Genomic DNA, 18,663 nt, shown 5'->3' on the forward strand with positions numbered 1-18,663 from the left:
TGGCAACCTGAATCTCTGACAGTTTTCCACCCAGTTTCCCGACAAGTCCTGCTGTCCAGACCAGGGACAGACCGATATATCAGGCCGATATTTACCTTTTTTTGTCAGTGTCGTCCACTGTGGATACAATATACCTAAAGATTCTGTACATCTGCATTATTCTGTTACTGTCCGCATTTTTGAGTGTGAAAACTGATCCAAATGGCACACTATCAAAATGTGTCCAGTATAATGTATATTTCTGTAGTAACTGAAAAACAAAAACAATACACCTAATTCATAATTCATATCTAACACTAAAAGCATGATGGGTACAGCTTTTCATTAAGGACTGATGAAAGAACACACATATTACTTGATATTTTTGGGGAGGAAAACATTCAAAAACAGCTGAGAGTTTGTGTGAAACAGGGTATAACTGATGTTGCTTTGCCGATATTGGCCTTCTTTTTAAAATACCAGATATCGGCCAGATATCGGTTCCTATAGATATCGGTCTGCAAAACCTGCAATGAAATTTTGTTTTCTTTGCACACTTTATGTATTCATTTAATTGTTCAATAGTGTTTCTTGTAAATCAATTCTTCATTTAAAAGTAGTATTGTATCTCAGAGTTTCCCTGCCATTGAATAATTGTGATGGGTCAACCTGCCTTAAAGAGCTGCTAACACTAAAATACTTTTGTTAGTATTGGTTTGAGTGGAGTTTTAGTGTCCCATGCTGGACTAAATGCTGTTTCAGAGGCTTTTCCACCCTGACAAGAATAAAATCCTGGGAGAAACACTGAGTACTTGCATTGTTTGCCATGAAAATGGTCAAATTTAAAGATATTGAATATGGGCACAAAATAACCTTGTATCAGTCGGACCTTAGTCCAAACTGTCAGACAGACAGACAGACAGACAGACAGACAGACTGACAGATAGACAGACAGACAGACAGGTAGTTGGACAGACAGACAGACAGACAGACAGACAGACAGACAGGTAGTTGGACAGACAGACAGACAGACAGACAGACAGACAGGTAGTTGGACAGACAGACAGACAGACAGACAGACAGGTAGGCGGACGAGATGCACACTGACACACAGCAGTGATGAAGAGTCAAACGAGAGGAGGCAGAGAGACAGACAGAGAGAGAGAGAGAGAGAGACTGGGAGGGAGACGGGAAGAGAGAGTGAAGGTGGGATGTGGCCAGACAGCGGACTGAAACGCCAGCGGTCAAACCGACATCGTATTCATCACGCTGACATCGGATTTGGCGCGGGGAAGTGAAAGAGGAGTCCGCAGATAGATCCAGCAGAGCAGAGCGGAGTGGAGCGCCTGCTGGGAACCGAGAAAACAGATACCTGAACTGCTGTCTTCCTGCTGGAGGAGGAGGAGGAGGAGGAAGAGGAAGAGGAGGAGAGGGAGGAGGAAGAGGAGGATGTGGGTTGGGGTCTTCCTCCCCTCGCTGCCTGGCGGATCTCCTGCTGTTCACACGGAGGGGGGGGGGGGGGACTGTTTGTTTAAGTGGCTCCGCATGGCAACCGCTTGTGAGTGGCTGCTGTGAAAGCCTCCGCTGGCTCAGCAAACACCGGCTGACACTCTCCTTACCCCCCCCACCTCCACCCCCCCACCTCCACCCCCCCCCCCCCCCCACCCCCCTCCACCTACACCCACCCACCTCTCCCTCATGTCCCCCTTCACTGTAAACCCGGTGTGAGATGTCAGATGCAGGACTTCCTCTTCCTTCTTCCTTCTTCCCTTCCTTTGTGTCATTTGTCATTTTCTTTCTCCTATAACTCAGTGACATTCTGACATAATATAATGATACTGAAGTGTTCGCATACATTTCTCTTGGTCTTCACTTATCACTTTTTGCACCATGTCACATTAAAAGTCCCATTTTTTTTTACACTATCTCAGCTTCTTAAAGGAGAATACCGGTGTCATTTAGGGTTTTATCCTATTTGATTCTGTTTATGTTATTTCCCCCAATCATTTGCATTTTTTTTAACATTTACTTGTTTTTAAAATACTTCACGGTGTCAAACCTAGCTTGAAACTAACAAAGACGCCCCTAAATAAAAAGACATGGATGTGACAGTAAAGTGTTTTTTGAGGGATTATTTCCTGGAGGAGACTGACAGCACTGAGATGAAAACACTCAACTCTAGGGCTGCATCTAACGATTATTTTCATTGTCGATTGATCTGTCGATTATTTTCTCGATTAATCGATTAGTTGTTTGGTCTATAAAATATCAGAAAATGGTGAAAAATGTGGATCAGTGTTTCCCAAAGCCCAAGATGACGTCCTCAGATGTTTTGTTTTGTCCACAACCCAAAGATATTCAGTGTACTGTCATAGAGGAGTAAAGAAACCCGAAAATATTCACATTTAAGAAGCTGGAATCAGAGAATTTCTTATTTTTCTTAAAAAATTACTCAAACCGATTAATCGATTATCAAAATAGTTGGCGATTAATTTAATAGTTGACAGCTAATCGATTAATCGATTAATCGTTGCAGCTCTACTCAACTCAGCATAATGAAATAAGGAGAAAACAGAAAGTTTGACCAAACCAAATGAAGGCTTCATGTTTACTGTGATGGATTCTCTTGCTCTGTGGAAGTTGAAGATGTCTTCTGAAGGGGGAAAACGAGTGCTGATATCTCCAACTATGCTGACTGTGTGCAGACAAACCAGGAAGAATATGAGATGATTTGCACAACACCTGTCTTATCCTTTAAATCTCCCTCTATCCCAGTAACATAGGTGCCTTCCTCCCGCTTCCTTCCATCCATCACATCTCAATCAGTGACTTTCAAAATTAAATAAAATCTTCTCTCCCCTCTCTCTCTCTTTCAGACATGGATGAGTGTGAGAACGACTACAACGGCGGCTGCGTCCACGAATGCATCAACATACCAGGAAACTACAGATGCACCTGCTACGACGGCTTCATGCTGGCACACGACGGACACAACTGTCTGGGTACCGACTCTCTTTCTTCCTCTGTGTGTGTGTGTGTGTGTGTGTGTGTGTGTGTGTGTGTGTGTGTGTGTGTAACAGGGGTTCCCACACTCACTTGGACATCAAATTCAGTGTCTTTCAAGGTAAAAAATTGTCATAGAGGCCTCATTTTGTTTACTCCTGATCTTGTCAAGTCAAGAAATCCTGGTGAAATAGGGCTGGGCGATATGGACAAAATCAAATATCACAATATTTTTTACCAAATACCTCGATATCGATATTGTGACAATATTGTAGGGATGACTATTGGTGCTTTCACAAAATATTTACACAATGAGATTTTTGATAAATAATCATCAGTAATGTGGATATAATGACTAAGTGGGTAAAGGCAAATAATAGAACAGCTAGAACAGTCTGGTAAGTTCAGAAAATGACATCACTTTACTGTAATGCAGCCTTTAAAACCAGGAAAAGACACTTATGCCATATCACGATATTACGATATCCAAAATCTAAGACGATATCTAGTCTCATATCACGATATTGATATAATATCGATATATTGCCCAGCCCTATGGTGAAATCAATAATTTTAATTCAAACTTGCTGTTATCAACACAAAGGACAGAGGACAGAGAAAGCTGAGGCATATTAGTGAATTTGGATGTTATATTTTAATTAAAAAATCAAGTATTTTCAAGGCTATTTGTTCGTTTCCCAAAACTTCTAAGGCCTTGCTGTAATCCACAAACTTTCAAGGATTTTCCAGGACTGTGAGAAACTGAGTGTGTCTGTTTATCTGTTTATCTGAGTACATGTGTATCTGTCCTTGCTTGTGCATTAGTGAGTGTGTGTGTGCTTCTGTGTGTGTGTGTGCGTGGGTGTATGCATGTGTGTGTGTGTGTGTGTGTGTGTGTGTGTCTGTGCGTGTCCTTGCATGAGTGTGTGTGTGTGTGTGTGCATCTGTTTAAGTATGTGAGTGTGCGTTGATGTGTGTCTAAGTGAGTGTGTGTTTCTCTCTCTCCCCCTCTCTCTCTCTCTCTCTCCCTCTGTCTCTTTCTCTTCCTCCCGCTCTCTCTCTCCCTCTGTCTCTTTCTGTTCCCCCCCCTCTCTCTCTCTCTCGCTCTCTTTCTCTGTCTCTCTCCCCCTCTGTCTCTCTTTCTCTTCCCCCCCTCTCTCTCTCTTTTCCCCTCTGTCTCTCTTTCTCTTCCTCCCACTCTCTCTCTCCCCCTCTGTCTCTCTTTCTCTTCCTCCCTCTCTCTCTCTCCCTCTCTCTCTCTCTCCCCCTCTGTGTCTCTTCCCCCCCCCTCTCCCTCTCCCTCTGTCTCTCTTTCTCTTCCTCCCTCTCTCTCTCTCCCTCTGTGTCTCTTTCTCTTCCTCCCCCCTCTCTCTCTCTTTCCCCCTCTGTCTCTCTTTCTCTTCCTCCCACTCTCTCTCCCTCTCTCCCCCTCTGTCTCTCTTTCTCTTCCTCCCTCTCTCTCCCCCTCTGTGTCTCTTCCCCCCCCTCTCTCCCTCTCCCTCTGTCTCTCTTTCTCTTCCTCCCTCTCTCTCTCTCCCTCTGTGTCTCTTTCTCTTCCTCCCCCCCTCTTTCTCTCTCTCCCTCTCTCCCCCTCTGTCTCTCTTTCTCTTCCTCCCCCCCTCTCTCTCTCTCTCTCTCTCTCTCTCTTTCTGTCTCTCTCCCCCTCTGTCTCCCTTTCTCTTCCTCCCCTCTCTCCCTCTGTGTCTCTTTCTCTTCCTCCCCCCCCCCTCTCTCTCTCCCCCTCTCTCTCCCCCTCTCTCTCTCTCTCTCTCTCTCTCTCTCTGTGTGTCTGTTAAGCCTGTCTGGCTCATCTCGCTGTTCTCTGGAGAGTCACTCTGTCATCGTTTGGAGGGCTTCCATCATTTCTGCTGTTTTATGCCGGTTTGTGTCGGTGTGTTTCTTGTGGGAGGTTGCAGAGTTCCTCTCCCAGCGATATCGCCTGCGGGTCGCTGGCCGGCCGGCCGCCTCTCTCTGCTTTATTACCCGCGGCCCCGGCCCATTTAGCCCCAGCGCTGCGCTATCGACTCGGCGTCGGCCAGACAAATGTTTTTCTGCTCTACGCGACTCGCAGCCTCATCCCCCTCGGTCCCCAGCCGCCGACCGACGAGAGCGAAATGATAATAAAAAAATCTGTCATGTTGGATGCCCCGTGTAACCCGAACGTCTTTGGTGAGAAATGTTTTGGCGCTTGTAAGTGTTGTAGCTCATTCTCCGACCCCTTTTGGAGGGATTGAGTGGGAGCAGCCAGCGGCGCAGAGTCAGTTTCAGGCAGTTGATTTTTTGAGTTGTCCAGTGATTTTTATCTTGTTTCCAGACCTATCAAGCTTGTATTGTGATCTGCACTGACAGATAATCTCGCTGGTTTCTTAAAATGTCACTTGCCAATATGACTTCTTTCAAGAAACCATCATAAAACAATGAAGAAAACAAGAATCTTTCTCCAAGGCAATTTCACTTTCACCAAGTAAATGTCCTGGAACAAGTTACGTTATCAGTCAAATTTGTTGAAACCGGTAAAATTATCTGCCAGTGCAGTGAGATGATTTCACAAAAATCATCCTAAAATAAGCTTGATAAGTCTGGAGACAGATAAAATAACTTAAAGGATAAGGCTGGTGTTTTTTAATGCATTGTTTACCGTCAACAAATCCTATGAAAATAACTAAAATCAGCAATGATTTTGTTTTGCCAACAAATCTCGTCCATGTCGCCGGTGCCCAATGCAGCCATGTCCCAGCAGCCATAGAACTCCATTGTATTAAAAAATAAATTAAAAACACATCACAGAGCCAGCCGACTTTTTCCTCAAACAACTTAATAAGCCGGCTGTAAACACTTTGCGATCTCAGGAAAGTAGTTCCGTAGCACTGAAAATAGTCCCCGGCGTAATGAAGAATTTGTTCCCATTTGAATTTGATTTGGTAATAACTACAACAGCCTGACTTTTCGTGGTAACAGTTAGTGATTTTTAAAATATAAACTATGTCTTTGTGAGCTGTATTTCAAGGGTTTTAGCTTACAATTGGAGCCAATTACTTCCAGGTTGACAGCTAAAAACGGTACGTGGGAAGTAAGAAAGTAATGGGAGTAGAGCAAACACATTGCTGATTTTGTTATTTTCATAGGATTTGTTGACAGTAAGCAATGCATTAAAAAACACCAGCCTTATCCTTTAACAAGTCTGTCAGTTTTTGCAGTGTAGAAATGATCAAAGATGTTTAATGAAGAACTTGTTCAGTTTTGATTTAGTTTGAGTGGGTAAATTTAAAGTTATTCAGGCAGTTTCAGACAAACTCCAGTGAACGCATCACAGCTGGACTTGATCCTGATTGGCTCTCCTCACTAAGTTTGCAGCATTTGACCCGGAAAGCCTCCACTCAGCAGGTTTACCTCATTTGAATTAGAGGAGCTGCTGCTGTCAGCCAATCAGGATCCAGTATTGTGACGACTTAGCCTTCAAATTCCTTCAATAAATACACTTTTAACTAAACTACGTGTATTTGCAAAACATCATGAAGAGCCTTATTCTTATCCTGATCCTAGATTTGAAAACGAAAACAAAATCATGAAAACTGAATCATATGGGACCTTTAAATATCTTCAGGTTGACTTTTCACTCCCTTCAGTCATGTAAAGACAGATGAATCCTAAGTGTGTTGCATCAATAAAACAATGGAATTTAATTTTCCATCACCCACTCACATCACATTAATGATGAGTCACATTTTACATTCAAAACATTTAGCTCTTATCCACTTAGAATGAGTGCAATGGAAGAATCAGCTTCTATACAAGATCATCATCATAATAACAACCAATAATAAACCAAGAGTGCAAGAGGGTCACAGTGATGATGTCCTATGTGTGAGAAGAGCTAGAGAGGAAATAAAACAGCTAAGGAGAGAAGTAGAAGGCTTTTTTTTTTTCTTTTTTTTTGATGACAGAAAATTGGAGTAGAAGAGCTAGGCTATTTTCTGAGGAGACTGGGGAGTCATGAGAGAAATTTACAGCACAGATTCAGTTACAGACGACTTCAGCTACAGACGACTACAGACAGCGTCTCATTTTTCATTTCAGCACTACACTTACTTGTGTTTTCAGTGTTACTGCAGGCCGTCGCATCAACATCTATTCAGCATCTAAATGTTTGCTGGGAAACCTTAACTGAAATCTCCTCTGCTTACTCATCCCGTTGCCCTAAAACATGACATTCAAATACCAGCCAACCAGTTTTGTTTCATTAGGCGATCAATATTTATGTTACTGGTAAATGTCATGAGGGAAAGTTATTAACTTGAAAACGAACAATCAACAAAGGAATAAATGTTTGCTGCGGCTTTTTTGCTTTTCGCTCTTGTGTTTTTTTTGCTGCACAAATTATGAATATAAACAGATTAGTCATCTGTGCGGCAAACATTTATTGGATTTTTTTTTTTTTCCCCTGCATTGCACCAGCACTTCACAGATTTGGAGCTTATTTCTTGAAAATGAATAACTTTTATTGAACAGCAAGGAGTTTACAGCATGCCAGTTCTCTGTTTGTGTTGTTTGGTGTCAGTGGAAATGTGTCTGATAGTGTTTTGAGTTGTTTATTTCCTCGGCTGGCTGTTTATTGGCTCTTGGAGCGTCTGCAGCTGTGTGCCGGTTGGTTAGCTGGTGTGTCGCACTTTGTGTTGTGGCGAGGTTCGGCGGTTTGTTCACCACACCGCCTCGGTCATGTGACGAGTGTCATCACCTGACTGCAGCGGGGGGTGGGGGCGGGGGTGGGGGGGGGGGGGAGACGCTTTATTGGCCTTTAAAAGCCGGGATGAGGAGTTCAAACGAGGCAGTAAAGCGAGAAATCAGACGAGTGTGAAGGGAATCAAAACGCTTCGCTTTCTTTCTCTCCTTCTTTGTTTCTCCCTTTTTTTTCCCTCTCCTGTCTTTCTTTCCTTTGTTGTTCCTTGTTTGTTTGTTTGTTGGTTTCTTTCCTTCTCTTTCCCTCCTTTCTTCTATCTATCTTTTGTTCTTTCGTCCTTTGCTGCTTTCTTTCCTTCTGTCTTTTGTTCCTTCCTTCCCTTCCTCGTTCTTTTCCTCATTCCTTTCTTTCCTTCCTTCCCTCCTTCTTTCTCTCCTTCATTCCAAGACAGCTTTCCTTCCTTCCTTATTGCTTTCCTTGTTTCTTTCTTTCCTTCCTTCCCTCCTTCTTTCCCTCCTTCCTTTCTTTCTCTCCTTCATTCCAAGACAGCTTTCCTTCCTTATTGCTTTCCTTGTTTATTTCTTTCCTCCCTTTCGTCTTTCTTTCCTTCCTTCCTTCCTTTCTTCCTTCTATCCTTTGTCCCTTCTTTACTTTTTTCTTTCTTTCCTTCCTTCTTTCCTTCCTTTCTTTGTTTCTTTATTTCTCTTTTTTCTTTCTGTTTCATCCTTTCCTTACCTCTGTTTCCCTCTTTCCCTCCTTTCTTTCCTTTTTCCTTCCTTCCTCCCCTCCTGTCTCTCTCTCTCTCTCTCTCTCTTCTCTCTCTCTCTCTCTCTCTCTCTCTCCCCCCCTCCCTCCCCTCTCTTTATTGAGTGTGTAGTGTTGAGCTCTGGATGTGCTCCAGGCTGTTCTTCTTCTTCTCTCTATTTGACGTCTTTATAGTGGAACGTCTCAGATACAACAGACTGATGAAGGAGCAGAGGGCCGACACTGTCTCACTGCTCCCTGTCTCTCTCTCTCTCTCTCTCTCTCTCTCTCTATTTATGTCTTTGTATTTTCCTCTCTCCCTCCTCCATCTCTCTCCTTTTCTCCATATCTGCCTCTCTCTGTTTCTATCTTTTTCTCAATTCAGTTCAATTCAATTCAATTCAGCTCAGTGATTGACATCTCAGATTAAAAACACCTGATGGATGGTTTTCGGGTGCTGGATCTCAGTCTGGACAGAGAGGTGGATCTGGGCTCTGTGTTAAACCTCTGACGGACTGACTGACAGGCAGAGTGTTTCTCTTGAAAGCTTTCAGACACGTGTCAAACTTACGATGCGGTTGGTTGGTTTAACTTTAACTCGCCTGGCACAATACAGCTAAACTGAGGGCATCTCAAGTTTTCTCTTAAACAGTTCAACATGTTTTCTCTGCTAGATGTTAGATAATGTGTTTTTATGCAGTCTAGTGTATGGAAGCCCATTGAGGACATACAGTATATTCATACATTTTATTTAAGCAGTTTTCCCATGATAACGAGTTCATTTTCTGTGTTGTCTTGAGATATCGCGTTACGTCATTAACACATTTTGTTTTCCCCAGATAATGAGAAAATTATCTCTATCTACATTATCTGTAATAGCAAGGCATAATGCTATTTCAGCCTGTGCCAGGCCTTGATTAAAAAGAAATGATGTGGTGATCGATATACTCCTGTACATTTCTACACAGAATGATCGTAAGTTTCCTGAAATCATTTTAAGAGCAAATTTTCTTATTGTCTCGAGAAAATCTATTTTATAATCTCGGGAAAACAAAATATGTCTCAAGATAATGACCTAAATAACTTGATATCTGGAGAAAACAAAGAAAATTAACTTCACAATATCACAATAAAACAGCGTAAGTAAAATGTATGAATATACTGTATGTCCTCAATGGGCTTCTGTACTAGTTTACAGTATGTACCAATAATGAAGCTTATTGGAGCAAGTGGCAAGGTGTCACTAAGTCAAATTTGCATCCCCATTCTACTCCAGGACAAGGATTTATTATGGGATTAATGTGATGATAATATACAAGAATAGACCATAGATTGAGGAATGGCGGCCCTCTGTTTTGGAAGAAGTTTACATCATAAGTGTTGTTGGTCTTGTGGTCTTGTGTGTGTTGTGTTTATAGATTTATGTTTTCATCACCGCTACAGTTTGTGTTAAGAGCTTAGGGAGGAGCTGGACTGAGATCCAGGTATTCTAGAAAAGAGTTTGTTTACGTATCTGAAAGATTTTGAACTCACCACATGTATTTACTGTTTGATAATGGACATTTCACCCCTGTCGTTTTAACACATTACGTGCTGTATGTGTATGTATGAATGTATATATTGCTCCAAAGAGTATTGTAATACTTTCGTCTGCTTCACAAATGATGTTTGTAAAGTTGTGGTAAACCCAGGCGTCAACTACTTCTGGAAACATTTACTTGAAAGAACAAAGAAGTTTTGGAAAACGGTCGCACCGCCTAAACCAACCAGTTGTTGACTTTGTTCGGTTTTGGTATTCGCAAAGTGATTTTCTCTTTTTACCTCCTCCAAGGAGGTTATGTTTTCGGTGCCGTTTGTCTGTTTGTTTTTCTGTTTGTTTGTCTGTTAGCAGGATTACGGAAAAACTTCTGGCCCGATTTTCATGAAACTTCGTGGAAGGGTGTAGCATGGGCCAAGGAAGAACCCATGAAATTTTGGAGCGGATCCGGATCCGACTCACGAACGAGCAATAATAGCACGAACCTTGGCGGAGGTCTGCGCTCTCCGAGTGCAATTCTAGTTTGATCATTTATTTTGCTCAGTTCATGTTTGCTTCTTTGTTTTTGTATTTGGTGAATTTTGTTCTCTTGTTTCTCGAAGGCTCGCATTTCCAAATGCTGCATGTTCATTTTGGACAAAGTTAGCTTCCTGAAAGTCAATATTTAAAAAAAAAACCAGATGGTACCATCCTCAAAACACACAACCGCTTTGTAATCAAAGGTGTTGAGATGACCCCTAACTTTAATAATCTCTCTCTTAATCTCTTAATCTTTAATAATAGCCCCGTAATGTGGCTTCCTCTCCTCCCAGCAATATGTCACTTTATTCCAAACGGGGGTTTTATCTCGTTTTGGAATGAAATCCTTGAATTTCACATGCTCTTCATACCGACCTTTGAAAAAACCTCATAGAAATAAGCAAAATAAAGAAGGAGTGCTGCTGGCCGGGGGGGAAGGCGGCGACCAGAGGATTAGGTTGTATTTCAGGTATGATGCGCGTTACGTGGGATCCGTCTATATTTAGCCCACTTTGAGAAGATATACGAGGCGGCAGGTTGAGTAATGCGTTCCTGCGTCTTGACTCATGGATGCCGTAGCGTCAGCAGCCCCTCTGATGCTTTATGTTTACTGTCATCGCTGACTGTGGGGGTAAATAGCGGCCCGCGATGCATGGTAACCGTATAAACACGACTGGTAGGGAGTGACATGTAGGCCTATTGTCCAAACCACAGTTTAGGCTGAGCTCTCCCAACCTTCGTCTTCGCGCTCCCCGTCAACAAGGACCTCAGTGTTTGTTATAATGTCTCACTCTCAAGTGTCTCATTCAGCAGGAGATTTACTGTATGGAGGAGGACACACGCTACACCCCCCCCCCCCCCCCCCCCCCCACACACACACACAGACTCTCCCTCTCCCTCTCTCTGTCTCTCTTGTCCCGTTTACATGCATACACGCAATTAGCATTGTCGGGCTGTGTACGTTCACAGACCCCGGCTCTTGTATGACGGCTTGTCATAACACTGGGAAGCGCTTCAGAGATGCTGCAAATTGAAATCGTATGTCTTCCGCGACCTGCTAACTGCCACGCCGCTCCGCTTTCTGACTCATTAATCAGAGCTGTGAGTGTGAAGTCAGGCGCTGATAGTAGTTTTAGTTATGTAAGGCTTGTCCCCCCCCCACCCCCCACCCCCCCACCCCCGCCGATCTGACGACAGCTTCTTCTGTCGGTGTCAAAGATTTAAGCTCGAGACCCTGAAGTGCATTCTGGGATGAACTGTAGCTCCAGGTCGCCGTCACAGTGTAACAACTCCATTTTGAAAACAACATTTTTTCTGGCCAGCGTGTTTGTTTTCCCCTCCGAAATGAAATTCACGCTCAATTTATTTCTTATTTTTCTCACATTCTTCCCGGCCGCCCCGTGCAAAACAATAAAGGCTCGGTGGCTTTTAACAGGCCTAAAGAATGATATCCAGAAAAACCTCAGGACCTTGTGGTGCTTTCAAAGGGGGCCATGGGATGAAGAACTACACTTTGGAAAATTGCAGAGGAGTAAAAAACAAAACCAAAAAAAAAAAAGCAGCTAGTCTGCGTGAGCGCAGGAAGTCGCTCCGTCGTCTCCCAGATGCGTTGTGTCAACAAGTTAGGGCACTAATTGATTTAAGATTGCCTAATTGTCCTCTGATTAAAGAGCAGTCCCGTTCAGTTCCTCTCCTCCTTTTGATTTGAAGTCTTTATTTATTTTGTTTTGCCGTGGACACAGCTGGGCCCAATGTGTCGATCCCCCGGTGCCCGACATGAGCGTCTGGCGCGCTCGCGTGAGTTTATTTTCCTTCCGACGCGTCCTTTTCATTTCCGAGGGCGAGATCTGAGAGGTGGCTCCGCCGCGGGGAGCCCGGGGGCCCGCAGCTGAGTCACACAGCGCCGAGGGCCGACCACGCCACATGTGACGGAGGAGGAGGGGGGGGGGGAGCGGATGAGCCTATAGCTTGACAAGCTCACATGAAAGGGTTAAATCCACACATGCATGTTTCTTTATTTTTACTGTTTTCCACATTTTAGAATAATAGTAAAGACATCAAAACTATGAAATAACACAAATGGGATTATGCAGTGACCAAAAAAAGTGTTAAACAAATCAAAACTATCTTATATTTTAGATTCTTTAAAGTAGCCGCCCTTTGCCTTGATGGAAAGGCAAAAGGCTTTTGGAAAGAAATTCATACATAGGATCAACTTCACTATTTATATTTGTCTGTATTTGTCAAATTTCAAGCATTTAAGCAGAAGCCTTTAGATCAAAATGGCTTTAAGAGAATGAGAAGCATAGAACATTCAGTCAGGTGGGTCTAGACTTTTCAGTGGTAGTGTTTGTGTTTCAGTCCAAAATGAGACGGAAAAATTCATACTCTTAGAAAAATGGTTCTTTACAAACCGCAATATTATAAACAAAATCCTTTGTATGGCACCGTCCCCAGTCAGAAACCTCTTTGGGTTTTTTAACTTATTTTTATGGATTTTTCAGAGGTTGGTATGAACACAGACAAAGACACAGAGACAATATGTGAAACTGAATCGTTTCTTTCCAAAATCAGATATCGGCGATTTGCACAAACTGATGCGTACTTTTTACAGAATGACTGCTGGCATGACAGTAAAGCACATTATGAGTTACTGCTGAAATTGTGAATCATCCCAAGAGAGGATAGGATCACCTGCCTGTGTTTTTGAAATGTTGCCTGGAGGAATTTCAGGTAGCAAAATCCGTTGTGTAATGAAACCACTTCACTTGTTTGCCTCTTCACTCTTAGGTTTTTCCTCTCCCCCTCCTTCACCCACATCTCTCTCTCCCATTCCTCTCGTCACCTCCCTCGCTCTGCCTCCTTCCTCCTTCCAGCCTCTCCCCACCCCATCCCCCCACCCCTCCCCCCCTCCCCCCACCCCTCTTATGTGTCAAGCACATCCTCGTTGTGTCTAAACAAAAGTTTACGCAAGTTTACACAAGCACAATCAAACAAAACAGAGAGGCTCCGGTCGAAACTTGCAAAATGGCCCCGTTTGCCTGTGTTTATGAAGAAATGTTGGCAGAGATCAATTGAAGTTGGAGATGGCTGCTCTTTCTTTTCTCTCTCTGTCTCCCTCTCTCTCTCCCCTCCAGCCTGAAAATTAAATGCATCAGTCAAATTGATGACTACGGGGGGAAAAAAAACAGCACAGAGTTCAGCGAGGACACCGTTGTAGATCAGCGCTAAAATGAAGTGTGCTTGTAAATGAACTGGAGATTAGGGAAAGTGCTTTATGAATCAAGAGGCAGAAAGATGAACAAGGTACAGTTTGACTGGAGGCTTTGTAAGCCAGATTCATGTTCAAAATGAGGTGAATGGAGGCGAAATGACACGTCTGGAAAGTCAGGAACTTTATGGAAAAATAATTTGATATTTTCCAGGTCTTGATAAGGTTGAAACCTGCACAAAAAGTTTGTAAAAATATAGAAAAATATTCTTGTACTGTCCCACTATACAGATAAATACATATCTTCTGTTGTTTTAGACCCCTGTCATCTTGCATATCGTCACTGTCAGGTGAAAATCTTGTAACTCCAATTTTGGTAATTTTTATGTGTTAACTTAAATTGAAGTAATACATGTTCCTCTATTGGTTGAGACAACCCTTGGGTTTAGGAAAGCATTTCAAAACCATTTCATAAACTCAAAAATGCCTGGTGGTCAAGCTCAAAACAAGGCTGTTCGTCATTCGTGGTTCCTGAAAAATTGACATTTTGGATACAAAATTTTCACCCGACAAGCGTTTTTTTGGGGGGTTTTTTTACTGCGGAATAATCTTGGATATGGCATTGTTAGCAGGGACAGGGCGAATATCTGTGTAAAAAAGATTGAACATCAAAATCTTCAAATCAAATCAAGAAATGAAGGTCTGGGAAAAGGTTTTTTTGTGTTTCTTACTGGGGGATTTGGATAGCTGAGATTTCCCACAGCGCCACCAAAGTACGAGAGTTTCAAGAAGGAAACACCAACCAGGCACAAGACCTGAATGAGTGTGTTGATGTTTACTGAAGCGGCGGTAGCGGGTGTTACAGAGGCAGAAGAGATGCGACAGACTCTTACCAGCTGTATCCCAGAAGCCCCTGTGGCAGAGAGAGAGAGAGAGAGAGAGAGAGAGAGAGAGAGAGAGAGAGAGAGAGAGAGCTGAAGCTACAGTATCCGTTCATCTCTGCAGTGTCTTTATGTGTTTTTATGGCCTCCTTCCCTCTTAAATGAACTCAGTCTATGGGTTTGTAATGGGAGGAGCGGCAGTGCTGGCGCCTGTTTTGTTCCTCGTTTTTTTTAAGGTCCCTTTGGAGCCGATCCTCCTTTCTCCTTAAATCTACGTGCGAGACGCTTTAGTAAACAGCACTGCAAAAAATCTCCATCTTAACAAGTCATTTAGTCTATTATTGAGAAATCTGCCAATGGGGTTAGATAATTTCACTTGTTTCCAATGCAAATCAATTTGTTTCAAGCATTTTGTAGAATCAAGCATCACTTTTTTGATAGTAGTGCAGTGATTTTGCCTTATTCTGACACTCATTTCTAGAAAATTCATGAAAGAAGTGAAGCTGCATTGGAAACAAGTAGAGTTATCTCTCCTCACTGGCAGGCTTTTTCTCTTGGTTTAAGAAAAATAAGATTTAAAGGCCTAATATGAGACTAAATGACTCGTTAAGATGGAGGTTTTTTGCAGTGAGGAGGAAAAAGTGAGGGAGAAAAGATGAGGGAAAGACAAAATAACGGTATTTTCTGTATGACTGGCTCTCTGACGAGGATGAAGCAGATGAAAAAGGAGGCTCAGTGGAAATAGAGCATAGATTAAATAAACCACACACAGCATAAAGACCGCTCTCTTCCTCCTCCTCCTCCTCCTCCTCCTCCTTTCTCGCGCCTGGGTTAACATGATAGTAAAGTATTCCCTCTCTCTCTCCACACGCTGTTAACGAGGCTCTTAAAGGCGCTGTCCTCTCCGCGGGGGTTTAACGAGCCCGCCGCCACCTTCTAAAAGTAGAGGAATATGACGCCAGGTAAAGCCCCGACTGAAAAGCCCACTGTAACTCCTGGGGAGAAATGTCAGGAACTCAGAGGGTCCAGAGAGAGAGAGAGAGAGAGAGAGAGAGAGAGAGAGAGGGAGGGAGGGAGGAGAGAGAGAGAGAGAGAGAGAGAGAGAGAGACAACGGCTCTGTTCACATTGCAGCTCAAATTATCCCAATTCAGATTTTTCCCTTCACATGTGACTCAGATCTGATGTTTTCTAATCAAAAAGCTGCATGGAGTCACTTTTTTTATTTTTATTTATTTCATTAAATTCCAGTTACATTAAAGGAATAGTTCACACAAAAATGAAAATCCTGTCATCATCTACTCCCCCTCATGCCAGTTGAAACACAGGTGAAGTTTGTCCATATAACACACAGGGAGGCTGCAGCACAACTCCATAGCAGCCTTCTCCAAAACAACTGAAGTCAGTGGGGACCAGTTCTTCAGAGTTCCAAAAAGACCTACAGTATATTTACACCATCATTTAGTGCAAATCTTAACTACAGCTGATTGATTTGCAACAAATAATGGTGTATAGGTCTTTCTATTCACAGTGTGATTGTTTGGCTGTTTTTGTTTTGGAGCTCTAAAGAACTGGTCCCCATTGACTTCAGTTGTTTTGGAGAAGGCTGCTACCAAGTTGTGCTGGCAACCTCCCTGTGTGTTATATGGACAAACAAATTTCACCTGTGTTTCATTTGGCATGAGGGTGAGTAGATGATGACAGAAATTTCATTTTTAGGGTGAACTATTCCTTTAATATTAATTCTGGACCACATGTGGATGTGTGGTACAGATCCTGAAGCATGCGACCTACATGTGAACTTACTTGTATTTGAACGCACAAATCAGAATTTGTCATGACAGTGTTGCCATGACAGCGAGTAAATCTTACATCATTCAACTGTCATAACTTTGCCGCTGGGTTAGCAAGGAGGACAACGGGACACAACAATGGGAAGAAAGACTTGATGTTGACTTGATTGGTATTTGGGGAGACGCCTCAATTCAGTCTATTGATTTAGTGATCGATTATTATGATATTTTTGAACAATTTTTCACATTGTCACGGTTGCCGTCTGAATCTGGTTATAATGCGGTATTTTGATGCCTTTGCTTTGGCAATAAGTACTTTTATATTTTATACCAACAAAGCACTTTTGAATTGAAATTGATTGAATTGAAAGAAAGAGACAGCGAGACTTCAGCCCTATTCATATAAAAAAAACATTTATGATTTTATTCCTGTGCAAATCTGCCAAGCCTGTGATTTGAAAAATACAAATTCTAGTGTAAATTACCTGAAACGCCTGAATTTATTTCAGGCACAGCATTTATTTTTCTTCTTCTTCTTCTAGACACTCAATTTCTATCTTCCTCCTGTCATGAAAAATGGAGGCAGTATAGTGGAATTTGTAGATGAAGGTTTTGAGTGCATTTTTGACATAAATTTCAAGTTTTGCTTTGCTAAATCGGGAAGTGACAAATTGTAAAATCTTGACGTCAGACTGTAACTGCATCCGGGACGCTCTTGATTTCAGCAGATTTCATTATCCTGTGCGAATGCGTTTCACAAAGCATCAGAAGTCATTAATTATGTATATGAGGTTCCCACTTGATACTAGTCCCATGCAAATAAGGCTGTAGAGACAGAGAGAGAAAGAGAGACAGAGAGACAGACAGACAGACAGAGAGAGAGAGACAGACAGAGAGAGAGAGAGACAGGGGGTGGAGGGGTGGAAGAGCAGGGTAATACAGCAGATAGACAGTGTGCCTCTCTGTCGTTCGCCCAGTAATCCCGGCTTCAGCACCAGTGTGTGTGGCTTTTTAGAGGAGAGCCGGTGCTAACTCCCGGTAAAGCCTCACCATTAGGACAGTCCCGACCGCTCACCCCCCCCGAAATATGAACTGTGTGTCAGACAGGCAGACTGATGACTATGAAAATTATATTTACTTTTTTTATTTTATCGTTGTGCCGGTGTTGATAAGACGGCAACTGGTATTGGTTTTGCTAATGCAATTGTACAAATGTGATACTGTGGTAATGATAAATTGGTTTATCCAGTTTATATTGTGGTACTGATGCAGATGATCATGTTTCTGATTATCAGTAATTATGTTCTGTGCATTTATTGTTTTGTGTTTTGTTTTTGTGAAATGACAATAGGGGGAATCAATAAATCTTATCTAATGCATGTCATTTGATGTCATGTGATCTCATCTCATCTCATGCATAATTTTGTGATAGGCCCTAATAGTGATTTTGGGCAGCCTGTGGTGTGTGTGTGTGTGTGTGTGTGTGTGTGTGTGTGTGTGTCACCCAGTTGAAAGTAAACCAGGGATCGGAGCTAATTTGAGGCTTGGTTCACACTTCCTGTGTGGCTAGACGTGTCGTCAGTCCACCTTGGCATTCTCGCTCCTCATGTCGACCGCGCGCCTGAAAACTCTTTTGAAACACTTTTGTGACGCTGTGGGAAGAAAAAAATCATTTCTTTCTACATCCAAGCAAAAAAAAAAAAAAATAGGAACAGGAGAGACGGCCTTCAGTAGTTCCGGTTTCTCTTTGTTCAGCCAATCCTGGACGCTGCTGCACTGTCCGCGTTTTTTTTTTTTTCATATTTCAGGTGGTTCAGGATGTGACTCCAGTATGCCCAGTTGTTTTGGCCGCAATGACGTAATTTTGCAAAGTCATACATCTGTTTCTGCATTAAGCATGAACCAGCTTTTTAGGCCTGTGTTGGGGCGGCTGGAGTCAGTGTTTAGTCACTGAGGTTGGCTGAGGTTACTGTAGGTGGGTGGTTAAGTGCTGGGAAGCCTTTGCTCAAACCTGGGAGGACTGACGAGAAACTGAGAAAGAAAGAGTGTGAGAGAGAGGGAGGGGAGTGAGACTTTTCCTCCTCTTATTTACTCCCCCGTCTTTCTAATCACTAGAGGAAACAGCGACTGGTGTCCTCTGTTAATTCACTTAGCGGGGGCTTTGAATGGAGCCAATTAATTTCTGAGCAACTGAGAAAACTCTTCATGCCTTATTTGATGACCAAACTCTGCCTTTTTAGGTGTGTAGTTTTAGGTCTCAGTTGGTGCAGGTATAGGAAGTGGTAGGAAACCTGCATGTTATCAGAAAAAGGATGGAAGG

General features: G+C 42.7%; 1 protein-coding gene across 3 annotated transcripts in view; it reads left to right on the top strand.

Annotated features, from left to right (window-relative positions):
- scube1 (signal peptide, CUB domain, EGF-like 1) overlaps nt 1-18,663 on the top strand; it is a 116,061-nt gene that overhangs the window by 14,356 nt on the left and 83,042 nt on the right. For all 3 annotated transcript variants that reach the window (XM_071545052.1, XM_071545054.1, XM_071545053.1), the window contains exon 3: nt 2,856-2,981. In XM_071545052.1, the coding sequence (XP_071401153.1) occupies nt 2,856-2,981 (126 nt within the window). The remainder of the gene's footprint in view (nt 1-2,855; nt 2,982-18,663) is intronic.

The sequence above is a fragment of the Centroberyx affinis genome, unplaced genomic scaffold (assembly GCF_046629955.1).
Source record: "Centroberyx affinis isolate AG114_WGS23_722 - 3 ecotype Tasmania unplaced genomic scaffold, CSIRO-AGI_Caff_v1 ptg004758l_1, whole genome shotgun sequence".
Lineage (NCBI taxonomy): Eukaryota > Metazoa > Chordata > Actinopteri > Beryciformes > Berycidae > Centroberyx > Centroberyx affinis.